The 27,989-nt window shown below is 43.9% G+C and overlaps 1 protein-coding gene across 1 annotated transcript in view; it reads left to right on the top strand.

Moving 5' to 3' along the window:
* Window positions 1-11: 11 nt before the first annotated feature.
* The window catches only part of LOC118373243 (potassium/sodium hyperpolarization-activated cyclic nucleotide-gated channel 1-like), an 83,777-nt gene continuing 55,799 nt past the window's right edge, over window positions 12-27,989 (top strand). The window contains exon 1 of the mRNA XM_052509773.1: window positions 12-3,010. Coding sequence (XP_052365733.1) covers window positions 2,337-3,010 — 674 coding nt within the window. The 5' untranslated portion in view covers window positions 12-2,336. The remainder of the gene's footprint in view (window positions 3,011-27,989) is intronic.

Raw genomic sequence — 27,989 nt, 5'->3', positions numbered from 1 at the left:
TTTGAAGCCTGAAATGTGGCAAAAGGTCGCAAAGTTCAAGGGGGCCGAATACTTTCGCAAGGCACTGTATGTTCGGTGTGCATGGTCCCCATCCATCAAACCATGTTTTTATACTGTCTCTCTCTGTGACTCATTTATGTTCGGTGTGCATGGTCCCCATCCATCAAACCATGTTTTTATACTGTTTGAGAAACAAATAATGAACTGCAATTCAGCCATTTCAGTTGCCAGTTATTGCGACCGTTGTCAGTCATATGCTGTGTGGAAATAGATAAGGCTTATCTCTGTTGCTGTGGCTGGTGGAGATATTCGGTTTGACCGATGCCATAAGATGCTGAGTTTTCTGAGGTGCTTCAGCTGTGTCCTATATTGTACGGACTGAGATGACCCACATCCGTGTGCACGGCGACTGCCCATAAACAAATTAACTGTCTAATTTGTTTCTTATCTTCTCTCCCATGTCTCTTTTCTTCCGCTTGCTCTGTTGCTCCTTAAGGGAAAATCCACTCAGAAATGGTCGTTAAGCATCATACGGCGCATTTTGCATCATCATGAGGATGTGGCAAGTGACAATTTGATTTTCGAAGTCCTATATCTTGAAAATGTGATTTCTGACATGGAAAACACTTTGGGAATTTATCAACAGTGGACTAAATGAAAAAATATATATATATTTTGGGTTGGATTTGTCCTTCAACGCATCTCTCTCTCTCTCTCTCTCTCTCTCTCTCCTCTCTCTCTCTCTTTATTTCCCTCCCTCGCGCAATTCCCCGGTTGTATTGGGGTGGATGACGCGGCACCCATACCTGTGCTGTGTGCTTCTTGCGCCGGCTGGGCGTGCAGCCTGGGGAAGGAATGGTGATGGGGATGCGGCTGCCATGGTAACAAGCCGATTAGATCCAGACCTTTGTGTGTATTTATTTATTTAATATTTCAGTTGCGTGCGTGCGTGCGTGCGTGCCTGAGAGGTGACGGGCGTTTTGGAAGTCAGTCTGCAATCGGAATCAGAATAGTAAGACCGGTGTCGCGTTCCTTTTGAGTTATGATTGGCCATAGAATTGCCTATTTAAATATTTGGCTATTCCTTCTCAAGCTCAACAAGTTATTCCGGTTGGAACAGGACTTCATGAATATAATTCATTCGAGTGCACTTAATTTCCTTGCATGGTTTTATTCATCAGGATTCGTTAAAAACATGTAAATGAAACGAAGGTTTTGTTAATCGTAAACGAATAGGATGGCCTCCAACGATGTCGCTGTAACGGTCCAAGGATGTCATTGGGAGTGACTGGAGAAGTGGAAGAGGAGGGGAAACGCGTCTGAAATAGCAGAACATTTATCCGGGCGGGTTTGGAGACGTCACATATTCTGCACTTGCCCAGGTTGTCTGTTCTGTTTGTGTGTTTCCGAACTGAATTCCGAAAATAACCCTAATGCTGACGCTAACAGCTTGTCTGGTTTTACGTGCCCGGACAAAGGGAATATTAGGCGAATGTGGACTAAATTGTGGGTACGACCACTTGCATGTGTACTCTTGCTTATGTTCGTGTCTGTGTGTGTATCTCTGTCTATGTTTGAAAGCGTGTTTCAGTATAAATCAGTGCGTGGGTGAGTCAGACTGTGTGTGTCTCGTGCCCGTTTGTGTCCGTTAAAACAAACCGACCCGTACTGATGAGGCTCGCGTGTACTTGTCATTCATAGGTAGCCAACCACCCAAAACTACCACCTCTCATCCACTGTCAAGATGAACTCTTACAGAATACTACCATGTGTCGATGAGAGCAAGAGGGAGACATATCCTTGACAACCAGAGAGGGAGGGTCAAAGAGCGACCTGCGTCATTATCCCTGAGAGAGAGACCAGGAATTAGGTGCCAATATGCCTGGTGTGGAAACGCTGAGGGCGGCAGTAGAAAGGAGAAGGTGGGCCTCAGGCCAGGAGAACAAGGGAGGATGGAGAGATCTCGATGAAGAAAAGCGAGCTGTGGAAAGGAGGAGTTAAGAGAAAGCACTGCCATCATATTTTTGGAGTGACAAATCTATTCGTTTTTTACGTGGCAAACACCCAGAGGTGGGGTTAGGATGCACAGGTCAGTGGAGAGGAGACAGATCACTACAAGCCATTGGAGATTATAAAACATATTTAATCACCACCTTTCTTTTTCCCCAGCCAGTCTTAGCTAGTAGCCTGTTATTAGGCTCCTAGTTAAACATTGACAGGACATATTGTCCTGTTTTGACAATCTGAAAGTGACAGGTCTGAGAGTGACAGAGAGTGAATCTGAGAGTGACAGGTTATATTGAACTCCCTTTGCCCCCCTTCTCCCTGGTTAGGGGATGGATGGGATGATGGGAGGTGTTGGGCCCCCTGGCGGGGGTGAGGGTCGGCCGGGTCGTAGTGGAGGAGACTCTCAGAGGCGCAGTAAGGGCAGCCTGCCCTCCCCAGGGTACCGCCTCTCCCAGGCATCGCTGGAGGGTGACAGGTCAGGGGTCGAGGGGTCCGGTTCTGGAGGGGGGCGACGGCGCCTCTCCATCTTGAGTGCCACCAGAGATGGCCTCCCCTTCCGTTCAGCTGGCACCCCGACCACCCCTGTCCCCCTGCCCCCTCCTCCAGCCCCCTTCTCCTCCACCCAGCAGCGTTCTGTTGGCTTTTCCTCGTCACGCGCCGCCCTTGCCTCCACTTCCTCCTCCACAGGCACCGGAGTGGTAGTTGTAGCTTTGGGCCCGGAAACCACGACAACCACGGCTTGTAACACCGTGGCGGGCACGCCGGAGATGGGGAGTCTGTCTGGGACGGGGGGCATGGGGGGGTTTGGGATGGGTCTAGACGGGGAGGACTACAGCTACTCCAACCAGTCCACCTTCATCCAGAGACAGTTTGGAGCCATGCTGCAGCCGGGGGTCAACAAGTTCAGCCTGCGCATGTTTGGGTCCCACAAGGCTGTGGCCATGGAGCAGGAGAGACTCAAATCAGCAGGGGAGTGGATCATACACCCCTACAGCGACTTCAGGTACGCACCATACACCCCTACAGCGACTTCAGGTACGCACCATACACCCTACAGCGACTTCAGGTACACACCATACACCCCTACAGCGACTTCAGGTACGCACCATACACCCCTACAGCGACTTCAGGTACGCACCATACACCCTACAGCGACTTCAGGTACGCACCATACACCCCTACAGCGACTTCAGGTACGCACCATACACCCTACAGCGACTTCAGGTACGCACCATACACCCCTACAGCGACTTCAGGTACGCACCATACACCCTACAGCGACTTCAGGTACGCACCATACACCCCTACAGCGACTTCAGGTACGCACCATACACCCTACAGCGACTTCAGGTACACACCATACACCCTACAGCGACTTCAGGTACACACCATACACCCTACAGCGACTTCAGGTACGCACCATACACCCCTACAGCGACTTCAGGTACGCACCATACACCCCTACAGCGACTTCAGGTACACACCATACACCCCTACAGTGACTTCAGGTACGCACCATACACCCCTACAGCGACCTCAGGTACACACCATACACCCCCCTACAGCGACATCAGGTACGCACCATACACCCCTACAGCGACTTCAGGTACACACCATACACCCCTACAGCGACTTCAGGTACGCACCATACACCCCTACAGCGACTTCAGGTACGCACCATACACCCTACAGCGACTTCAGGTACGCACCATACACCCCTACAGCGACTTCAGGTACGCACCATACACCCCTACAGTGACTTCAGGTACGCACCATACACCCCTACAGCGACTTCAGGTACGCACCATACACCCTACAGCGACTTCAGGTACGCACCATACACCCCTACAGCGACTTCAGGTACGCACCATACACCCTACAGCGACTTCAGGTACGCACCATACACCCCTACAGCGACTTCAGGTACGCACCATACACCCCTACAGCGACTTCAGGTACACACCATACACCCCTACAGCGACTTCAGGTACGCACCATACACCCCTACAGCGACTTCAGGTACGCACCATACACCCCTACAGCGACTTCAGGTACGCACCATACACCCCTACAGTGACTTCAGGTACGCACCATACACCCCTACAGCGACTTCAGGTAATATAATAATAATATAATAATAATAATAATACACACCATACACCCTACAGCGACTTCAGGTACACACTATACACCCCTACTTCAGGTACGCACCATACACCCTACAGCGACTTCAGGTACGCACCATACACCCCTACAGTGACTTCAGGTACGCACCATACACCCCTACAGCGACTTCAGGTACGCACCATACACCCCTACACTGACTTCAGGTACGCACCATACACCCCTACAGCGACTTCAGGTACGCACCATACACCCCTACAGCGACTTCAGGTAATATAATAATAATAATATAATAATAATAATACACACCATACACCCCTACACTGACTTCAGGTACGCACCATACACCCCTACAGCGACTTCAGGTACGCACCATACACCCCTACAGCGACTTCAGGTACGCACCATACACCCCTACAGCGACTTCAGGTAATATAATAATAATAATATAATAATAATAATACACACCATACACCCTACAGCGACTTCAGGTACGCACCATACACCCCTACAGTGACTTCAGGTACGCACCATACACCCCTACAGTGACTTCAGGTACGCACCATACACCCCTACAGCGACTTCAGGTACACACCATACACCCTACAGTGACTTCAGGTAATATAATAATAATATAATAATAATAATACACACCATACACCCCTACAGCGACTTCAGGTACGCACCATACACCCCTACAGCGACTTCAGGTACGCACCATACACCCTACAGTATGTCCATCCTCCTTCAGGTAAGGAAGGAAGGAAGGAAGGAAGGAAGGAAGGAAGGAAGGAAGGAAGGAAGGAAGGAAGGAAGGAAGGAAGGAAGGAAGGAAGGAAGGAAGGAAGGAAAGAGAGGAGTGATATGGATGGATGGATGGATGGATGGATGGATGGATGGATGGATAAAGGGATGATCAGAGGGAGAGAGATGTGTTGAGGATATATAAGACAGTGGAGGTAACTGGTCAGACAGAGTGTGGGTGAAACACCCTTACAGCAACGTCACATCAGTAACCACAACACTATGAATAGAGGAAGAGAGGGAGGGATGGAAAGAGAGAGGGGGAGAGAAAGAGGTGTGAAAGACAGGGCAGCATAGAGGGAGAGCATGTCATCCCTAGCAAATCTCATGTAGGCTACTCCATTCCATCCATATCAATGAATAAAGGCTGTGTCTTCATTTGACCTCTATAGCCTCATCTCCTTGAGTCCTTTCCTTTCCCTCATAACCACTGAAGAGATTTGACGAGGTTTCCACAGTTTATCAAGTCTTTCAGACCAGTGAAGGAGAGGCTGACAAGGGGAAGCTAATGGGATGTACCCTGAGAGGAAAGACAGAGGGAGAGAAGAGGTGGGATGTGCAGGCTGGCTGGTGGTGAGTGATGAGGAAGTTGGGGAACATCCTTCAGTAACATCCTTGTTACTAAGTTAGTAGAAGCTCCTTAGAATAGAGAGAGAGAAAGAGAGGATTTGTGAATAGAGGGAGAATTGAAGGAAGGGAATCAGAGGAAGGGGAGAGAGGGAGGGGGAAAGAGAGAGGGGAGAGAATGAGGAGAGAGGGAGGCGGGAAAGACAGAGAGGAGAGAGAATGAGGAGAGAGGGAGGGGGAAAGACAGAGAGGGGAGAGAATGAGGAGAGAGGGAGGGGGAAAGAGAGAAGGGAGAGAAGGAGGAGAGAGGGAGGGGGAAAGACAGAAAGGGGAGAGAATGAGGAGAGAGGGAGGGGGAAAGAGAGAAGGGAGAGAAGGAGGAGAGAGGGAGGGGGAAAGACAGAAAGGGGAGAGAATGAGGAGAGAGGGAGGGGGAAAGACAGAGAGGGGAGAGAATGAGGAGAGAGGAAGGGGAGAGAGGGAGGGGGTAAGACAGAGAGGGGAGAGAATGAGGAGAGAGGGAGGGGAGAGAGGGAGGGGGTAAGACAGAGAGGGAGAGAATGAGGAGAGAGGGAGGGGGAAAGACAGAGAGGGAGAGAATGAGGAGCGAGGGAGGGGAAAGAGAGAAGGGAGAGAAGGAGGAGAGAGGGAGGGGGAAAGACAGAAAGGGGAGAGAATGAGGAGAGAGGGAGGGGGAAAGACAGAGAGGGGAGAGAATGAGGAGAGAGGGAGGGGGAAAGACAGGGAGGGGAGAGAATGAGGAGAGAGGGAGGGGAGAGAGGGAGGGGTAAGACAGCGAGGAGAGAATGAGGAGAGAGGGAGGGGAAAGACAGAGAGGGGAGAGAATGAGGAGAGAGGGAGGGGAGAGAGGGAGGGGGTAAGACAGAGAGGGGAGAGAATGAGGAGAGAGGGAGGGGAGAGAGGGGGGGGGTAAGACAGAGAGGGGAGAGAATGAGGAGAGAGGGAGGGGGGGAAAGACAGAGAGGAGAGAGAATGAGGAGAGAGGGAGGGGGGAAAGACAGAGAGGGGAGAGAATGAGGAGAGAGGGAGGGGGAAAGAGAGAAGGGAGAGAAGGAGGAGAGAGGGAGGGGGAAAGACAGAAAGGGGAGAGAATGAGGAGAGAGGGAGGGGGAAAGAGAGAAGGGAGAGAAGGAGGAGAGAGGGAGGGGGAAAGACAGAAAGGGGAGAGAATGAGGAGAGAGGGAGGGGGAAAGACAGAGAGGGGAGAGAATGAGGAGAGAGGAAGGGGAGAGAGGGAGGGGGTAAGACAGAGAGGGGAGAGAATGAGGAGAGAGGGAGGGGGTAAGACAGAGAGGGGAGAGAATGAGGAGAGAGGGAGGGGGAAAGACAGAGAGGGGAGAGAATGAGGAGCGAGGGAGGGGGAAAGAGAGAAGGGAGAGAAGGAGGAGAGAGGGAGGGGGAAAGACAGAAAGGGGAGAGAATGAGGAGAGAGGGAGGGGGAAAGACAGAGAGGGGAGAGAATGAGGAGAGAGGGAGGGGGAAAGACAGGGAGGGGAGAGAATGAGGAGAGAGGGAGGGGAGAGGGGGAGGGGGTAAGACAGAGAGGGGAGAGAATGAGGAGAGAGGGAGGGGAGAGAGGGAGGGGTAAGACAGAGAGGGGAGAGAATGAGGAGAGAGGGAGGGGGAAAGACAGAGAGGGGAGAGAATGAGGAGAGATGGAGGGGGAAAGAGAGAAGGGAGAGAAGGAGGAGAGAGGGAGGGGGAAAGCGAGAGGGGAGAGAAGGAGGAGAGAGGGAGGGGGAAAGACAGAAAGGGGAGAGAATGAGGAGAGAGGGAGGGGGAAAGACAGAGAGGGGAGAGAATGAGGAGAGAGGGAGGGGGAAAGACAGGGAGGGGAGAGAATGAGGAGAGAGGGAGGGGAGAGAGGGAGGGGGTAAGACAGAGAGGGGAGAGAATGAGGAGAGAGGGAGGGGGAAAGATAGAGAGGGGAGAGAATGAGGAGAGAGGGAGGGGGAAAGAAAGAAGGGAGAGAAGGAGGAGAGAGGGAAGGGGAAAGCGAGAGGGGAGAGAAGGAGGAGAGAGGGAGGGGAAAGACAGAAAGGGGAGAGAGGGAGGGGGAAAGACAGAGAGGGGAGAGAATGAGGAGAGAGGGAGGGGAAAGACAGGGAGGGGAGAGAATGAGGAGAGAGGGAGGGGGAAAGACAGAGAGGGGAGAGAATGAGGAGAGGGGGAGGGGAGAGAATGAGGAGACAGGGAGGGGGAAAGACAGAGAGGGGAGAGAATGAGGAGAGAGGGGAGAGAATGAGGAGAGAGGGAGGGGAGAGGGGAGGGGTAAGACAGAGAGGGGAGAGAATGAGGAGAGAGGGAGGGGAGAGAGGGAGGGGGAAAGACAGAGAGGGGAGAGAATGAGGAGAGAGGGAGGAGGAAAGACAGAGAGGGGAGAGAAGGAGGGGAGAGGGAGGTGAAAGACAGAGAGGGGAGAGAAGGAGGGGAGAGGAAGGGAGAGAGAGGGGGGGAAAGACAGAGAGGGGAGAGAATGAGGAGAGAGGGAGGGGGAAAGACAGAGAGGGGAGAGAAGGAGGGGAGAGGAAGGGAGAGAGAGAGGGGAGAGAATGAGGAGAGAGGGAGGGGGAAAGACAGAGAGGGGAGAGAATGAGGAGAGAGGGAGGGGGAAAGACAGAGAGGGGAGAGAAGGAGGGGAGAGGAAGGGAGAGAGAGAGGGGAGAGAATGAGGAGAGAGGGAGGGGGAGAGAAGGGGGGAGAGGGAGGGGAGAGAGAGAGGGGGAAAGACAGAGAGGGGAGAATGAGGAGAGAGGGAGGGGGAAAGACAGAGAGGGGAGAGAGAGGGAGGGGAGCGTAAGGGGGAGAGACAGAGAGGGGAGAGAGAGGGAGGGGAGCGTAAGGGGGAGAGAGTGGGAGGAAGATACTTTCTTAGAATGTGCTGTATCCTGTCTAGTTTCTTTTTACTGTAGTTTTGTAGCCCTTTCCTGCAGTCAAATGACCTAGTGGCTTCACGGGTGAAATATTATTCATATTTTTCAAACTTTTCTAAGTAATAAACATTATTTTTTAAAAGCCGCTGAAAATCTGATCTTTCTATGTCAAACAGTTTTGTTATATTTCAGTCTTCTGTGATGTATATAAAGTGTAATATTGGGATGCGAACTCAAAATGGAATACATTTGAACTATATCTGACATAGTACAGGGTCTTCTTTTTAACCCATAACCATGTGTGTGAGGTGTGTATTTTAGTTTCAAAGTAGATTTGAACCAATCTGATAAAGGATATAGTGAGACATGGTGTGTTACACTCACAACACACACACCACACGCACACACTGTGTGTTCTCTGTGTGAAATATCTGTGATGTAAGTTGTCAATGTGCTTGCCCATAAAAATCAATCACGCATAAGCCCTGTTTATACCTGCCGCTAACATGCGTCCTTTGTCCTGATCTTGACCTGGTCTTTCAATCGTGTCTAAAATGTGGGCATAATAAGAATGTGGACAAGTTCGGGACAAAGCACGCATGTTAGCACTCGACTAACCTGTACCCCCGCACACTGAGTCGGTACCCCCTCGATATTGCCTCGTTATTGTTATTTTATTGTTACTTTTTATTTTTTACTTTAGTTAATTTAGTAAGTATTTTCTTAACTCTATTTCTTGAACGGCATTGTTGGTTAAGAGCTTGTAAGTAAGCATTTCAAGGTAAGGTTGTATTTGGCGCGTGTGACAAATACAATTTGATTTGATTTGATATAGACAGGGTTTTACATGGGGGCCTGCTGGCCTGGCCCTGTGTGTGTGGTCTTATGAGTGAACCCACCACAACACCCCCTGCTGGTTACTTACTGACAGTGTTTTAGAATCACAAATCTTTTTTGAGAAAACCGTCACATTGACAGTCCTTAGAATGAGGTGAGGTGATCCTTTAAAATGAAATGTCTTTAACTTCAGGCGTTGGATGTCTGTGAACATTTCATCATGTTGAAATCACTTCAGAGAATTAGATGGGGAAACATGTTGAAAACTCAGAGTGGTGCAGCAGTCTAAGGCATGTTGAAGTATTGGTTCCCCTTGCACTGCTGTTGTGGAGCGATGGGTAACGATGCTTCATGGGTGTCAGTTGTCTATGTGCGCAGAGGGTCCCTGGTTCGAGCCCGGGTAGGGGCGAGGGGACAGACTAAAATTATACTGTTACACTAGCCTTGGGTGTGTTTGAAACTTTCAAAAACTTTGTTGACTGATGGATAATCAACCACCTGTCGAGTGGTTTCTGTGTGGCAAGAGAGACAGAGTAGTAATCTCCAGACAGGCCTCAGAAACAGTGGATTATTTGATCCCCCAGTTTCCTGGCCCACTTTGGTTCTACCACCCTCAATCGAACGCACACACACACATACGAACACACACACACACATACGAACACATTCTCTCTTTTTTCTTTCTCACACTCTACAACTCAATGGGAGATCAGCTATCCCTCTACTCATTCTAGTCAGGTGATGGAGGGAGGGAGATGGAGGGATGAGGGAGGTACAGAGAAGAGGTTAGAGAATTGGATTTCCTCCCTTTTATTACTATTCACACACAATATGTAAATGACTGCATTATTCAGTATGTTATCACAATTGAATATGCATAAATTATGCATAATATTCTAACTTATGCATGTAGTGTATTCATTATGCATAATTCAGGCATCTAATCTTTCAATTAGGTACCTGTAGATTGGAATAGAGAAGGGAGAGCGGCAGACAGATGAGGAGGGAACAATAGAGGGAACGAAAGAGAGAGAGCTTAGTGGCAAAGCCCTAATGTGTGTTTTGTCCTGACGATGACCTTGGTCTCCGGAGGTGTGTGTGTGTGTGTGTGTGTGTGTGTGTGTGTGTGTGTGTGTGTGTGTGTGTGTGTGTGTGTGTGTGTGTGTGTGTGTGTGTGTGTGTGTGTGTGTGTGTGTGTGTGTGTGTGTGTGTGTGTGTGTGTGTGTGTGTGTGTGTATAACGTCTATCTTGTTGAGTCTGGTGATAAGCTCTCACACCCTTCACCTCATTAAGATAATACGAGTAGCCAGGACATAATGAGGAACAGAAAGAGGGGGGGAGACAGTTGGAGAAAAACCTATTAAGAGAGACGTTAGAGGGAGAGAGACAATATATTAGATATGCATATATTTCAGGCCAATAAAGCTAAAATAATAGTTGTGAGAATACAGGGAGGCAGGGGGAGAGAGAAAGTGGGGAAAGAGAGGGAGGAAGGAGAAAGAGGGTAACAAGAGAGAGGGGGAAGGAGAAAATTGGAAAGAGAGAGAGGGAGAGGGAGAGGGAGAAGAAGAAAGAGATGAAAGCGAGAGGGTAGAAGGAGAAAGAGGGAAAGAGAGAGAGGGAAAAGTAGATATGTTCCAGATGCTTTAGTTGTATTTAAGAGAGAGAAGTTGGTATTTACTGTATCAGCTAAGATTAGGAAGATGAGGTAAGACTAATTTGCATGTCTGAAATGTTCTGCTATTTCTTTAATAACCTGCAGATACTTCAAGGTGTGGCTGAGCATGTCTCTGCCTGTGTGTCTACCCATACAACGGAACCTTAGTTGTAATTTACATTTTGTCAAGTTCTAACAGGAAAACAATGAACTGAGACACAGGAAGGAAGTGACTTGTATTAAGAGAGATGACTGCTTGGTTGGAGTCCATTAGAGCAGAAATTCCATTCCAACTCCAGTCTGCTCATGAATAGAACACTGGTGAGGATGTCAATGAGAATCTCACAATTCAGAATTGGAATTTCTATGACATTCATCTCCTGAAATAAATTGACTGGAACTCTGTTCAGCAAAAACAGATCTGGGAACGTATTCATCCAGATTGGTTTATGTGGGTGTAACAGGATGACTACAGATTGGTTTATGTGGGTGTAACAGGATGACTACAGATTGGTTTATGTGGGTGTAACAGGATGAATACAGATTGGTTTATGTGGGTGTAACAGGATGACTACAGATTGGTTTATGTGGGTGTAACAGGATGACTACAGATTGGTTTATGTGGGTGTAACAGGATGAATACAGATTGGTTTATGTGGGTGTAACAGGATGAATACAGATTGGTTTATGTGGGTGTAACAGGATGACTACAGATTGGTTTATGTGGGTGTAACAGGATGACTACAGATTGGTTTATGTGGGTGTAACAGGATGACTACAGATTGGTTTATGTGGGTGTAACAGGATGACTACAGATTGGTTTATGTGGGTGTAACAGGATGACTACAGATTGGGTTATGTGGGTGTAACAGGATGACTACAGATTGGTTTATGTGGGTGTAACAGGATGACTACAGATTGGTTTATGTGGGTGTAACAGGATGACTACAGATTGGTTTATGTGGGTGTAACAGGATGACTACAGATTGGTTTATGTGGGTGTAACAGGATGAATACAGATTGGTTTATGTGGGTGTAACAGGATGACTACAGATTGGTTTATGTGGGTGTAACAGGATGACTACAGATTGGTTTATGTGGGTGTAACAGGATGACTACAGATTGGTTTATGTGGGTGTAACAGGATGACTACAGATTGGTTTATGTGGGTGTAACAGGATGACTACAGATTGGGTTATGTGGGTGTAACAGGATGACTACAGATTGGTTTATGTGGGTGTAACAGTATGAATACAGATTGGTTTATGTGGGTGTAACAGGATGAATACAGATTGGTTTATGTGGGTGTAACAGGATGACTACAGATTGGTTTATGTGGGTGTAACAGGATGACTACAGATTGGTTTATGTGGGTGTAACAGGATGAATACAGATTGGTTTATGTGGGTGTAACAGGATGAATACAGATTGGTTTATGTGGGTGTAACAGGATGAATACAGATTGGTTTATGTGGGTGTAACAGGATGACTACAGAATACAGATGGTTTATGTGGGTGTAACAGGATGAATACAGATTGGTTTATGTGGTTTATGTGTGTAACAGGATGACTACAGATTGGTTTATGTGGGTGTAACAGGATGACTACAGATTGGTTTATGTGGGTGTAACAGGATGAATACAGATTGGTTTATGTGGGTGTAACAGGATGAATACAGATTGGTTTATGTGGGTGTAACAGGATGAATACAGATTGGTTTATGTGGGTGTAACAGGATGAATACAGATTGGTTTATGTGGGTGTAACAGGATGAATACAGATTGGTTTATGTGGGTGTAACAGGATGAATACAGATTGGTTTATGTGGGTGTAACAGGATGACTACAGATTGGTTTATGTGGGTGTAACAGGATGACTACAGATTGGTTTATGTGGGTGTAACAGGATGAATACAGATTGGTTTATGTGAGTGTAACAGTATGAATACAGATTGGTTTATGTGGGTGTAACAGGATGAATACAGATTGGTTTATGTGGGTGTAACAGGATGAATACAGATTGGTTTATGTGGGTGTAACAGGATGAATACAGATTGGTTTATGTGGGTGTAACAGGATGATTGGTTTATGTGGGTGTAACTACAGATTGGTTTATGTGGGTGTAACAGGATGAATACAGATTGGTTTATGTGGGTGTAACAGGATGACTACAGATTGGTTTATGTGGGTGTAACAGGATGTCTACAGATTGGTTTATGTGGGTGTAACAGGATGACTACAGATTGGTTTATGTGGGTGTAACAGGATGACTACAGATTGGTTTATGTGGGTGTAACAGGATGACTACAGATTGGTTTATGTGGGTGTAACAGGATGAATACAGATTGGTTTATGTGGGTGTAACAGGATGAATACAGATTGGTTTATGTGGGTGTAACAGGATGAATACAGATTGGTTTATGTGGGTGTAACAGGATGAATACAGATTGGTTTATGTGGGTGTAACAGGATGAATACAGATTGGTTTATGTGGGTGTAACAGGATGAATACAGATTGGTTTATGTGGGTGTAACAGGATGACTACAGATTGGTTTATGTGGGTGTAACAGGATGACTACAGATTGGGTTATGTGGGTGTAACAGGATGACTACAGATTGGTTTATGTGGGTGTAACAGGATTAATACAGATTGGTTTATGTGAGTGTAACAGTATGAATACAGATTGGTTTATGTGGGTGTAACAGGATGAATACAGATTGGGTTGTGTGGGTGTAACAGGATGAATACAGATTGGTTTATGTGGGTGTAACAGGATGACTACAGATTGGTTTATGTGGGTGTAACAGGATGACTACAGATTGGTTTATGTGGGTGTAACAGGATGACTACAGATTGGTTTATGTGGGTGTAACAGGATGACTACAGATTGGTTTATGTGGGTGTAACAGGATGACTACAGATTGGATTATGTGGGTGTAACAGGATGACTACAGATTGGTTTATCAAATCAAATCAAATCAAATTTATTTATATAGCCCTTCGTACATCAGCTGATATCTCAAAGTGCTGTACAGAAACCCAGCCTAAAACCCCAAACAGCAAACAATGCAGGTGTAAAAGCACGGTGGCTAGGAAAAACTCCCTAGAAAGGCCAAAACCTAGGAAGAAACCTAGAGAGGAACCGGGCTATGTGGGGTGGCCAGTCCTCTTCTGGCTGTGCCGGGTAGAGATTATAACAGAACATGACCAAGATGTTCAAATGTTCATAAATGACCAGCATGGTCGAATAATAATAAGGCAGAACAGTTGAAACTGGAGCAGCAGCACAGTCAGGTGGACTGGGGACAGCAAGGAGCCTTCATGTCAGGTAGTCCTGGGGCACGGTCCTAGGGCCTAGGGTTTATGTGGGTGTAACAGGATGAATACAGATTGGATTATGTGGGTGTAACAGGATGAATACAGATTGGTTTATGTGGGTGTAACAGGATGAATACAGATTGGTTTATGTGGGTGTAACAGGATGAATACAGATTGGTTTATGTGGGTGTAACAGGATGAATACAGATTGGATTATGTGGGTGTAACAGGATGAATACAGATTGGTTTATGTGGGTAACAGGATGAATACAGATTGGTTTATGTGGGTGTAACAGGATGAATACAGATTGGTTTATGTGGGTGTAACAGGATGACTACAGATTGGTTTATGTGGGTGTAACAGGATGACTACAGATTGGTTTATGTGGGTGTAACAGGATGAATACAGATTGGTTTATGTGGGTGTAACAGGATGAATACAGATTGGTTTATGTGGGTGTAACAGGATGAATACAGATTGGTTTATGTGGGTGTAACAGGATGAATACAGATTGGTTTATGTGGGTGTAACAGGATGACTACAGATTGGTTTATGTGGGTGTAACAGGATGAATACAGATTGGTTTATGTGGGTGTAACAGGATGAATACAGATTGGTTTATGTGGGTGTAACAGGATGAATACAGATTGGTTTATGTGGGTGTAACAGGATGACTACAGATTGGTTTATGTGGGTGTAACAGGATGAATACAGATTGGTTTATGTGGGTGTAACAGGATGACTACAGATTGGTTTATGTGGGTGTAACAGGATGTATACAGATTGGTTTATGTGGGTGTAACAGGATGACTACAGATTGGTTTATGTGGGTGTAACAGGATGACTAATACAGATTGGTTTATGTGGGTGTAACAGGATGACAGGATGAATACAGATTGGTTTATGTGTAACAGGTACAGATTAAACAGGATGAATACAGATTGGTTTATGTGGGTGTAACAGGATGACTACAGATTGGTTTATGTGGGTGTAACAGGATGACTACAGATTGGTTTATGTGGGTGTAACAGGATGAATACAGATTGGTTTATGTGGGTGTAACAGGATGAATACAGATTGGTTTATGTGGGTGTAACAGGATGAATACAGATTGGTTTATGAATACAGGGTTTATGTGGGTGTAACAGGATGACTACAGATTGGTTTATGTGGGTGTAACAGGATGACTACAGATTGGTTTATGTGGGTGTAACAGGATGACTACAGATTGGTTTATGTGGGTGTAACAGGATGACTACAGATTGGTTTATGTGGGTGTAACAGGATGACTACAGATTGGATTATGTGGGTGTAACAGGATGACTACAGATTGGTTTATCAAATCAAATCAAATCAAATTTATTTATATAGCCCTTCGTACATCAGCTGATATCTCAAAGTGCTGTACAGAAACCCAGCCTAAAACCCCAAACAGCAAACAATGCAGGTGTAAAAGCACGGTGGCTAGGAAAAACTCCCTAGAAAGGCCAAAACCTAGGAAGAAACCTAGAGAGGAACCGGGCTATGTGGGGTGGCCAGTCCTCTTCTGGCTGTGCCGGGTAGAGATTATAACAGAACATGACCAAGATGTTCAAATGTTCATAAATGACCAGCATGGTCGAATAATAATAAGGCAGAACAGTTGAAACTGGAGCAGCAGCACAGTCAGGTGGACTGGGGACAGCAAGGAGCCTTCATGTCAGGTAGTCCTGGGGCACGGTCCTAGGGCCTAGGGTTTATGTGGGTGTAACAGGATGAATACAGATTGGATTATGTGGGTGTAACAGGATGAATACAGATTGGTTTATGTGGGTGTAACAGGATGAATACAGATTGGTTTATGTGGGTGTAACAGGATGAATACAGATTGGTTTATGTGGGTGTAACAGGATGAATACAGATTGGATTATGTGGGTGTAACAGGATGAATACAGATTGGTTTATGTGGGTGTAACAGGATGAATACAGATTGGTTTATGTGGGTGTAACAGGATGACTACAGATTGGTTTATGTGGGTGTAACAGGATGACTACAGATTGGTTTATGTGGGTGTAACAGGATGAATACAGATTGGTTTATGTGGGTGTAACAGTATGAATACAGATTGGTTTATGTGGGTGTAACAGGATGAATACAGATTGGATTATGTGGGTGTAACAGGATGAATACAGATTGGTTTATGTGGGTGTAACAGGATGAATACAGATTGGTTTATGTGGGTGTAACAGGATGACTACAGATTGGTTTATGTGGGTGTAACAGGATGACTACAGATTGGTTTATGTGGGTGTAACAGGATTAATACAGATTGGTTTATGTGAGTGTAACAGTATGAATACAGATTGGTTTATGTGGGTGTAACAGGATGAATACAGATTGGTTTATGTGGGTGTAACAGGATGAATACAGATTGGTTTATGTGGGTGTAACAGGATGAACACAGATTGGTTTATGTGGGTGTAACAGGATGACTACAGATTGGTTTATGTGGGTGTAACAGGATGAATACAGATTGGTTTATGTGGGTGTAACAGGATGACTACAGATTGGTTTATGTGGGTGTAACAGGATGTCTACAGATTGGTTTATGTGGGTGTAACAGGATGACTACAGATTGGTTTATGTGGGTGTAACAGGATGACTACAGATTGGTTTATGTGGGTGTAACAGGATGACTACAGATTGGTTTATGTGGGTGTAACAGGATGAATACAGATTGGTTTATGTGGGTGTAACAGGATGAATACAGATTGGTTTATGTGGGTGTAACAGGATGAATACAGATTGGTTTATGTGGGTGTAACAGGATGAATACAGATTGGTTTATGTGGGTGTAACAGGATGAATACAGATTGGTTTATGTGGGTGTAACAGGATGAATACAGATTGGTTTATGTGGGTGTAACAGGATGAATACAGATTGGTTTATGTGGGTGTAACAGGATGAATACAGATTGGTTTATGTGGGTGTAACAGGATGACTACAGATTGGTTTATGTGGGTGTAACAGGATGACTACAGATTGGTTTATGTGGGTGTAACAGGATTAATACAGATTGGTTTATGTGAGTGTAACAGGATGAATACAGATTGGTTTATGTGGGTGTAACAGGATGAATACAGATTGGTTTATGTGGGTGTAACAGGATGAATACAGATTGGTTTATGTGGGTGTAACAGGATGAATACAGATTGGTTTATGTGGGTGTAACAGGATGACTACAGATTGGTTTATGTGGGTGTAACAGGATGACTACAGATTGGTTTATGTGGGTGTAACAGGATTAATACAGATTGGTTTATGTGAGTGTAACAGTATGAATACAGATTGGTTTATGTGGGTGTAACAGGATGAATACAGATTGGTTTATGTGGGTGTAACAGGATGAATACAGATTGGTTTATGTGGGTGTAACAGGATGAATACAGATTGGTTTATGTGGGTGTAACAGGATGACTACAGATTGGTTTATGTGGGTGTAACAGGATGACTACAGATTGGTTTATGTGGGTGTAACAGGATTAATACAGATTGGTTTATGTGGGTGTAACAGGATGAATACAGATTGGTTTATGTGGGTGTAACAGGATGAATACAGATTGGTTTGTGTGGGTGTAACAGGATGAATACAGATTGGTTTATGTGGGTGTAACAGGATGACTACAGATTGGTTTATGTGGGTGTAACAGGATGACTACAGATTGGTTTATGTGGGTGTAACAGGATGACTACAGATTGGTTTATGTGGGTGTAACAGGATGACTACAGATTGGTTTATGTGGGTGTAACAGGATGACTACAGATTGGATTATGTGGGTGTAACAGGATGACTACAGATTGGTTTATGTGGGTGTAACAGGATGAATACAGATTGGATTATGTGGGTGTAACAGGATGAATACAGATTGGTTTATGTGGGTGTAACAGGATGAATACAGATTGGTTTATGTGGGTGTAACAGGATGAATACAGATTGGTTTATGTGGGTGTAACAGGATGAATACAGATTGGTTTATGTGGGTGTAACAGGATGAATACAGATTGGTTTATGTGGGTGTAACAGGATGAATACAGATTGGTTTATGTGGGTGTAACAGGATGACTACAGATTGGTTTATGTGGGTGTAACAGGATGAATACAGATTGGTTTATGTGGGTGTAACAGGATGGATACAGATTGGTTTATGTGGGTGTAACAGGATGAATACAGATTGGTTTATGTGGGTGTAACAGGATGACTACAGATTGGTTTATGTGGGTGTAACAGGATGTCTACAGATTGGTTTATGTGGGTGTAACAGGATGACTACAGATTGGTTTATGTGGGTGTAACAGGATGACTACAGATTGGTTTATGTGGGTGTAACAGGATGACTACAGATTGGTTTATGTGGGTGTAACAGGATGAATACAGATTGGTTTATGTGGGTGTAACAGGATGAATACAGATTGGTTTATGTGGGTGTAACAGGATGAATACAGATTGGTTTATGTGGGTGTAACAGGATGAATACAGATTGGTTTATGTGGGTGTAACAGGATGAATACAGATTGGTTTATGTGGGTGTAACAGGATGAATACAGATTGGTTTATGTGGGTGTAACAGGATGACTACAGATTGGTTTATGTGGGTGTAACAGGATGACTACAGATTGGGTTATGTGGGTGTAACAGGATGACTACAGATTGGTTTATGTGGGTGTAACAGGATTAATACAGATTGGTTTATGTGAGTGTAACAGTATGAATACAGATTGGTTTATGTGGGTGTAACAGGATGAATACAGATTGGTTTATGTGGGTGTAACAGGATGAATACAGATTGGTTTATGTGGGTGTAACAGGATGGATACAGATTGGTTTATGTGGGTGTAACAGGATGAATACAGATTGGTTTATGTGGGTGTAACAGGATGACTACAGATTGGTTTATGTGGGTGTAACAGGATGTCTACAGATTGGTTTATGTGGGTGTAACAGGATGACTACAGATTGGTTTATGTGGGTGTAACAGGATGACTACAGATTGGTTTATGTGGGTGTAACAGGATGACTACAGATTGGTTTATGTGGGTGTAACAGGATGAATACAGATTGGTTTATGTGGGTGTAACAGGATGAATACAGATTGGTTTATGTGGGTGTAACAGGATGAATACAGATTGGTTTATGTGGGTGTAACAGGATGAATACAGATTGGTTTATGTGGGTGTAACAGGATGAATACAGATTGGTTTATGTGGGTGTAACAGGATGAATACAGATTGGTTTATGTGGGTGTAACAGGATGACTACAGATTGGTTTATGTGGGTGTAACAGGATGACTACAGATTGGTTTATGTGGGTGTAACAGGATGACTACAGATTGGTTTATGTGGGTGTAACAGGATTAATACAGATTGGTTTATGTGAGTGTAACAGTATGAATACAGATTGGTTTATGTGGGTGTAACAGGATGAATACAGATTGGTTTATGTGGGTGTAACAGGATGAATACAGATTGGTTTATGTGGGTGTAACAGGATGGATACAGATTGGTTTATGTGGGTGTAACAGGATGAATACAGATTGGTTTATGTGGGTGTAACAGGATGACTACAGATTGGTTTATGTGGGTGTAACAGGATGTCTACAGATTGGTTTATGTGGGTGTAACAGGATGACTACAGATTGGTTTATGTGGGTGTAACAGGATGACTACAGATTGGTTTATGTGGGTGTAACAGGATGACTACAGATTGGTTTATGTGGGTGTAACAGGATGAATACAGATTGGTTTATGTGGGTGTAACAGGATGAATACAGATTGGTTTATGTGGGTGTAACAGGATGAATACAGATTGGTTTATGTGGGTGTAACAGGATGAATACAGATTGGTTTATGTGGGTGTAACAGGATGAATACAGATTGGTTTATGTGGGTGTAACAGGATGAATACAGATTGGTTTATGTGGGTGTAACAGGATGACTACAGATTGGTTTATGTGGGTGTAACAGGATGACTACAGATTGGGTTATGTGGGTGTAACAGGATGACTACAGATTGGTTTATGTGGGTGTAACAGGATTAATACAGATTGGTTTATGTGAGTGTAACAGTATGAATACAGATTGGTTTATGTGGGTGTAACAGGATGAATACAGATTGGGTTGTGTGGGTGTAACAGGATGAATACAGATTGGTTTATGTGGGTGTAACAGGATGACTACAGATTGGTTTATGTGGGTGTAACAGGATGACTACAGATTGGTTTATGTGGGTGTAACAGGATGTCTACAGATTGGTTTATGTGGGTGTAACAGGATGACTACAGATTGGTTTATGTGGGTGTAACAGGATGACTACAGATTGGTTTATGTGGGTGTAACAGGATGACTACAGATTGGTTTATGTGGGTGTAACAGGATGAATACAGATTGGTTTATGTGGGTGTAACAGGATGAATACAGATTGGTTTATGTGGGTGTAACAGGATGAATACAGATTGGTTTATGTGGGTGTAACAGGATGAATACAGATTGGTTTATGTGGGTGTAACAGGATGAATACAGATTGGTTTATGTGGGTGTAACAGGATGAATACAGATTGGTTTATGTGGGTGTAACAGGATGACTACAGATTGGTTTATGTGGGTGTAACAGGATGACTACAGATTGGGTTATGTGGGTGTAACAGGATGACTACAGATTGGTTTATGTGGGTGTAACAGGATTAATACAGATTGGTTTATGTGGTGTAACAGTATGAATACAGATTGGTTTATGTGGGTGTAACAGGATGAATACAGATTGGTTTATGTGGGTGTAACAGGATGAATACAGATTGGTTTATGTGGGTGTAACAGGATGGATACAGATTGGTTTATGTGGGTGTAACAGGATGAATACAGATTGGTTTATGTGGGTGTAACAGGATGACTACAGATTGGTTTATGTGGGTGTAACAGGATGTCTACAGATTGGTTTATGTGGGTGTAACAGGATGACTACAGATTGGTTTATGTGGGTGTAACAGGATGACTACAGATTGGTTTATGTGGGTGTAACAGGATGACTACAGATTGGTTTATGTGGGTGTAACAGGATGAATACAGATTGGTTTATGTGGGTGTAACAGGATGAATACAGATTGGTTTATGTGGGTGTAACAGGATGAATACAGATTGGTTTATGTGGGTGTAACAGGATGAATACAGATTGGTTTATGTGGGTGTAACAGGATGAATACAGATTGGTTTATGTGGGTGTAACAGGATGAATACAGATTGGTTTATGTGGGTGTAACAGGATGACTACAGATTGGTTTATGTGGGTGTAACAGGATGACTACAGATTGGGTTATGTGGGTGTAACAGGATGACTACAGATTGGTTTATGTGGGTGTAACAGGATTAATACAGATTGGTTTATGTGAGTGTAACAGTATGAATACAGATTGGTTTATGTGGGTGTAACAGGATGAATACAGATTGGGTTGTGTGGGTGTAACAGGATGAATACAGATTGGTTTATGTGGGTGTAACAGGATGACTACAGATTGGTTTATGTGGGTGTAACAGGATGACTACAGATTGGTTTATGTGGGTGTAACAGGATGACTACAGATTGGTTTATGTGGGTGTAACAGGATGACTACAGATTGGTTTATGTGGGTGTAACAGGATGACTACAGATTGGATTATGTGGGTGTAACAGGATGACTACAGATTGGTTTATCAAATCAAATCAAATCAAATTTATTTATATAGCCCTTCGTACATCAGCTGATATCTCAAAGTGCTGTACAGAAACCCAGCCTAAAACCCCAAACAGCAAACAATGCAGGTGTAAAAGCACGGTGGCTAGGAAAAACTCCCTAGAAAGGCCAAAACCTAGGAAGAAACCTAGAGAGGAACCGGGCTATGTGGGGTGGCCAGTCCTCTTCTGGCTGTGCCGGGTAGAGATTATAACAGAACATGACCAAGATGTTCAAATGTTCATAAATGACCAGCATGGTCGAATAATAATAAGGCAGAACAGTTGAAACTGGAGCAGCAGCACAGTCAGGTGGACTGGGGACAGCAAGGAGCCTTCATGTCAGGTAGTCCTGGGGCACGGTCCTAGGGCCTAGGGTTTATGTGGGTGTAACAGGATGAATACAGATTGGATTATGTGGGTGTAACAGGATGAATACAGATTGGTTTATGTGGGTGTAACAGGATGAATACAGATTGGTTTATGTGGGTGTAACAGGATGAATACAGATTGGTTTATGTGGGTGTAACAGGATGACTACAGATTGGTTTATGTGGGTGTAACAGGATGACTACAGATTGGTTTATGTGGGTGTAACAGGATGAATACAGATTGGTTTATGTGGGTGTAACAGTATGAATACAGATTGGTTTATGTGGGTGTAACAGGATGAATACAGAAGGGGTTTATGTGGGTGTAACAGGATGAATACAGATTGGTTTATGTGGGTGTAACAGGATGAATACAGATTGGTTTATGTGGGTGTAACAGGATGACTACAGATTGGTTTATGTGGGTGTAACAGGATGACTACAGATTGGTTTATGTGGGTGTAACAGGATTAATACAGATTGGTTTATGTGGGTGTAACAGTATGAATACAGATTGGTTTATGTGGGTGTAACAGGATGAATACAGATTGGTTTATGTGGGTGTAACAGGATGAATACAGATTGGTTTATGTGGGTGTAACAGGATGAACAGATTGGTTTATGTGGGTGTAACAGGATGACTACAGATTGGTTTATGTGGGTGTAACAGGATGAATACAGATTGGTTTATGTGGGTGTAACAGGATGACTACAGATTGGTTTATGTGGGTGTAACAGGATGAATACAGATTGGTTTATGTGGGTGTAACAGGATGACTACAGATTGGTTTATGTGGGTGTAACAGGATGACTACAGATTGGTTTATGTGGGTGTAACAGGATGACTACAGATTGGTTTATGTGGGTGTAACAGGATGAATACAGATTGGTTTATGTGGGTGTAACAGGATGAATACAGATTGGTTTATGTGGGTGTAACAGGATGAATACAGATTGGTTTATGTGGGTGTAACAGGATGAATACAGATTGGTTTATGTGGGTGTAACAGGATGAATACAGATTGGTTTATGTGGGTGTAACAGGATGAATACAGATTGGTTTATGTGGGTGTAACAGGATGAATACAGATTGGTTTATGTGGGTGTAACAGGATGAATACAGATTGGTTTATGTGGGTGTAACAGGATGACTACAGATTGGTTTATGTGGGTGTAACAGGATGACTACAGATTGGTTTATGTGGGTGTAACAGGATTAATACAGATTGGTTTATGTGGGTGTAACAGGATGAATACAGATTGGTTTATGTGGGTGTAACAGGATGAATACAGATTGGTTTATGTGGGTGTAACAGGATGAATACAGATTGGTTTATGTGGGTGTAACAGGATGAATACAGATTGGTTTATGTGGGTGTAACAGGATGACTACAGATTGGTTTATGTGGGTGTAACAGGATGACTACAGATTGGTTTATGTGGGTGTAACAGGATTAATACAGATTGGTTTATGTGAGTGTAACAGTATGAATACAGATTGGTTTATGTGGGTGTAACAGGATGAATACAGATTGGTTTATGTGGGTGTAACAGGATGAATACAGATTGGTTTATGTGGGTGTAACAGGATGAATACAGATTGGTTTATGTGGGTGTAACAGGATGACTACAGATTGGTTTATGTGGGTGTAACAGGATGACTACAGATTGGTTTATGTGGGTGTAACAGGATTAATACAGATTGGTTTATGTGGGTGTAACAGGATGAATACAGATTGGTTTATGTGGGTGTAACAGGATGAATACAGATTGGTTTGTGTGGGTGTAACAGGATGAATACAGATTGGTTTATGTGGGTGTAACAGGATGACTACAGATTGGTTTATGTGGGTGTAACAGGATGACTACAGATTGGTTTATGTGGGTGTAACAGGATGACTACAGATTGGTTTATGTGGGTGTAACAGGATGACTACAGATTGGTTTATGTGGGTGTAACAGGATGACTACAGATTGGTTTATGTGGGTGTAACAGGATGACTACAGATTGGTTTATGTGGGTGTAACAGGATGAATACAGATTGGTTTATGTGGGTGTAACAGGATGAATACAGATTGGTTTATGTGGGTGTAACAGGATGAATACAGATTGGTTTATGTGGGTGTAACAGGATGAATACAGATTGGTTTATGTGGGTGTAACAGGATGAATACAGATTGGTTTATGTGGGTGTAACAGGATGAATACAGATTGGTTTATGTGGGTGTAACAGGATGAATACAGATTGGTTTATGTGGGTGTAACAGGATGACTACAGATTGGTTTATGTGGGTGTAACAGGATGACTACAGATTGGTTTATGTGGGTGTAACAGGATGAATACAGATTGGTTTATGTGGGTGTAACAGGATGAATACAGATTGGTTTATGTGGGTGTAACAGGATGATACAGATTGGTTTATGTGGGTGTAACAGGATGAATACAGATTGGTTTATGTGGGTGTAACAGGATGACTACAGATTGGTTTATGTGGGTGTAACAGGATGTCTACAGATTGGTTTATGTGGTGTAACAGGATGACTACAGATTGGTTTATGTGGGTGTAACAGGATGACTACAGATTGGTTTATGTGGGTGTAACAGGATGACTACAGATTGGTTTATGTGGGTGTAACAGGATGAATACAGATTGGTTTATGTGGGTGTAACAGGATGAATACAGATTGGTTTATGTGGGTGTAACAGGATGAATACAGATTGGTTTATGTGGGTGTAACAGGATGAATACAGATTGGTTTATGTGGGTGTAACAGGATGAATACAGATTGGTTTATGTGGGTGTAACAGGATGAATACAGATTGGTTTATGTGGGTGTAACAGGATGACTACAGATTGGTTTATGTGGGTGTAACAGGATGACTACAGATTGGGTTATGTGGGTGTAACAGGATGACTACAGATTGGTTTATGTGGGTGTAACAGGATTAATACAGATTGGTTTATGTGAGTGTAACAGTATGAATACAGATTGGTTTATGTGGGTGTAACAGGATGAATACAGATTGGGTTGTGTGGGTGTAACAGGATGAATACAGATTGGTTTATGTGGGTGTAACAGGATGACTACAGATTGGTTTATGTGGGTGTAACAGGATGACTACAGATTGGTTTATGTGGGTGTAACAGGATGACTACAGATTGGTTTATGTGGGTGTAACAGGATGACTACAGATTGGTTTATGTGGGTGTAACAGGATGACTACAGATTGGATTATGTGGGTGTAACAGGATGACTACAGATTGGTTTATCAAATCAAATCAAATCAAATTTATTTATATAGCCCTTCGTACATCAGCTGATATCTCAAAGTGCTGTACAGAAACCCAGCCTAAAACCCCAAACAGCAAACAATGCAGGTGTAAAAGCACGGTGGCTAGGAAAAACTCCTAGAAAGGCCAAAACCTAGGAAGAAACCTAGAGAGGAACCGGGCTATGTGGGGTGTAGTCCTCTTCTGGCTGTGCCGGGTAGAGATTATAACAGAACATGACCAAGATGTTCAAATGTTCATAAATGACCAGCATGGTCGAATAATAATAAGGCAGAACAGTTGAAACTGGAGCAGCAGCACAGTCAGGTGGACTGGGGACAGCAAGGAGCCTTCATGTCAGGTAGTCCTGGGCACGGCCTACGGTCCTAGGGCCTGGGTTTATGTGGGTGTAACAGGATGAATACAGATTGGTTATGTGGGTGTAACAGGATGAATACAGATTGGTTTATGTGGGTGTAACAGGATGAATACAGATTGGTTTATGTGGGTGTAACAGGATGAATACAGATTGGTTTATGTGGGTGTAACAGGATGAATACAGATTGGTTTATGTGGGTGTAACAGGATGAATACAGATTGGTTTATGTGGGTGTAACAGGATGAATACAGATTGGTTTATGTGGGTGTAACAGGATGACTACAGATTGGTTTATGTGGGTGTAACAGGATGACTACAGATTGGTTTATGTGGGTGTAACAGGATGAATACAGATTGGTTTATGTGGGGATGAATACAGATTGGTTTATGTGGGTGTAACAGGATGAATACAGATTGGTTTATGTGGGTGTAACAGGATGACTACAGATTGGTTTATGTGGGTGTAACAGGATGACTACAGATTGGTTTATGTGGGTGTAACAGGATGAATACAGATTGGTTTATGTGGGTGTAACAGGTGACTAAGATTGGTTTATGTGGGTGTACAGGATGAATACAGATTGGTTTATGTGGGTGTAACAGGATTTGGTTTATGTGGGTGTAACAGGATGAATACAGATTGGTTTATGTGGGTGTAACAGGATGAATACAGATTGGTTTATGTGGGTGTAACAGGATGAATACAGATTGGTTTATGTGGGTGTAACAGGATGAATACAGATTGGTTTATGTGGGTGTAACAGGATGAATACAGATTGGTTTATGTGGGTGTAACAGGATGAACAGGATACACAGATTGGTTTATGTGGGTGTAACAGGATGACTACAGATTGGTTTATGTGGGTGTAACAGGATGACTACAGATTGGTTTATGTGGGTGTAACAGGATGAATACAGATTGGTTTATGTGGTGTAACAGGATGAATACAGATTGGTTTATGTGGGTGTAACAGGATGAATACAGATTGGTTTATGTGGGATGAATGTAAACAGGATGAATACAGATTGGTTTATGTGGGTGTAACAGGATGAATACAGATTGGTTTATGTGGGTGTAACAGGATGACTACAGATTGGTTTATGTGGGTGTAACAGGATGACTACAGATTGGTTTATGTGGGTGTGGGTGGTTTAAACAGGATGAATACAGATTGGTTTATGTGGGTGTAACAGGATGAATACAGATTGGTTTATGTGGGTGTAACAGGATGAATACAGATTGGTTTATGTGGGTGTAACAGGATGAATACAGATTGGTTTATGTGGGTGTAACAGGATGAATACAGATTGGTTTATGTGGGTGTAACAGGATGACTACAGATTGGTTTATGTGGGTGTAACAGGATGACTACAGATTGGTTTATGTGGGTGTAACAGGATGAATACAGATTGGTTTATGTGGGTGTAACAGGATGAATACAGATTGGTTTATGTGGGTGTAACAGGATGAATACAGATTGGTTTATGTGGGTGTAACAGGATGAATACAGATTGGTTTATGTGGGTGTAACAGGATGACTACAGATTGGTTTATGTGGGTGTAACAGGATGACTACAGATTGGTTTATGTGGGTGTAACAGGATGAATACAGATTGGTTTATGTGGGTGTAACAGGATGACTACAGATTGGTTTATGTGGGTGTAACAGGATGACTACAGATTGGTTTATGTGGGTGTAACAGGATGACTACAGATTGGTTTATGTGGGTGTAACAGGATGAATACAGATTGGTTTATGTGGGTGTAACAGGATGAATACAGATTGGTTTATGTGGGTGTAACAGGATGAATACAGATTGGTTTATGTGGGTGTAACAGGATGAATACAGATTGGTTTATGTGGGTGTAACAGGATGAATACAGATTGGTTTTATGTGGGTGTAACAGGATGAATACAGATTGGTTTATGTGGGTGTAACAGGATGAATACAGATTGGTTTATGTGGGTGTAACAGGATGACTACAGATTGGTTTATGTGGGTGTAACAGGATG

The sequence above is a fragment of the Oncorhynchus keta genome, unplaced genomic scaffold (assembly GCF_023373465.1).
Source record: "Oncorhynchus keta strain PuntledgeMale-10-30-2019 unplaced genomic scaffold, Oket_V2 Un_contig_496_pilon_pilon, whole genome shotgun sequence".
In the NCBI taxonomy this organism is placed as follows: Eukaryota; Metazoa; Chordata; class Actinopteri; order Salmoniformes; family Salmonidae; genus Oncorhynchus; species Oncorhynchus keta.
The sequence above is the reverse complement of the archived record's forward strand: the minus strand, read 5'-3'. Positions and strand labels throughout refer to the sequence as shown.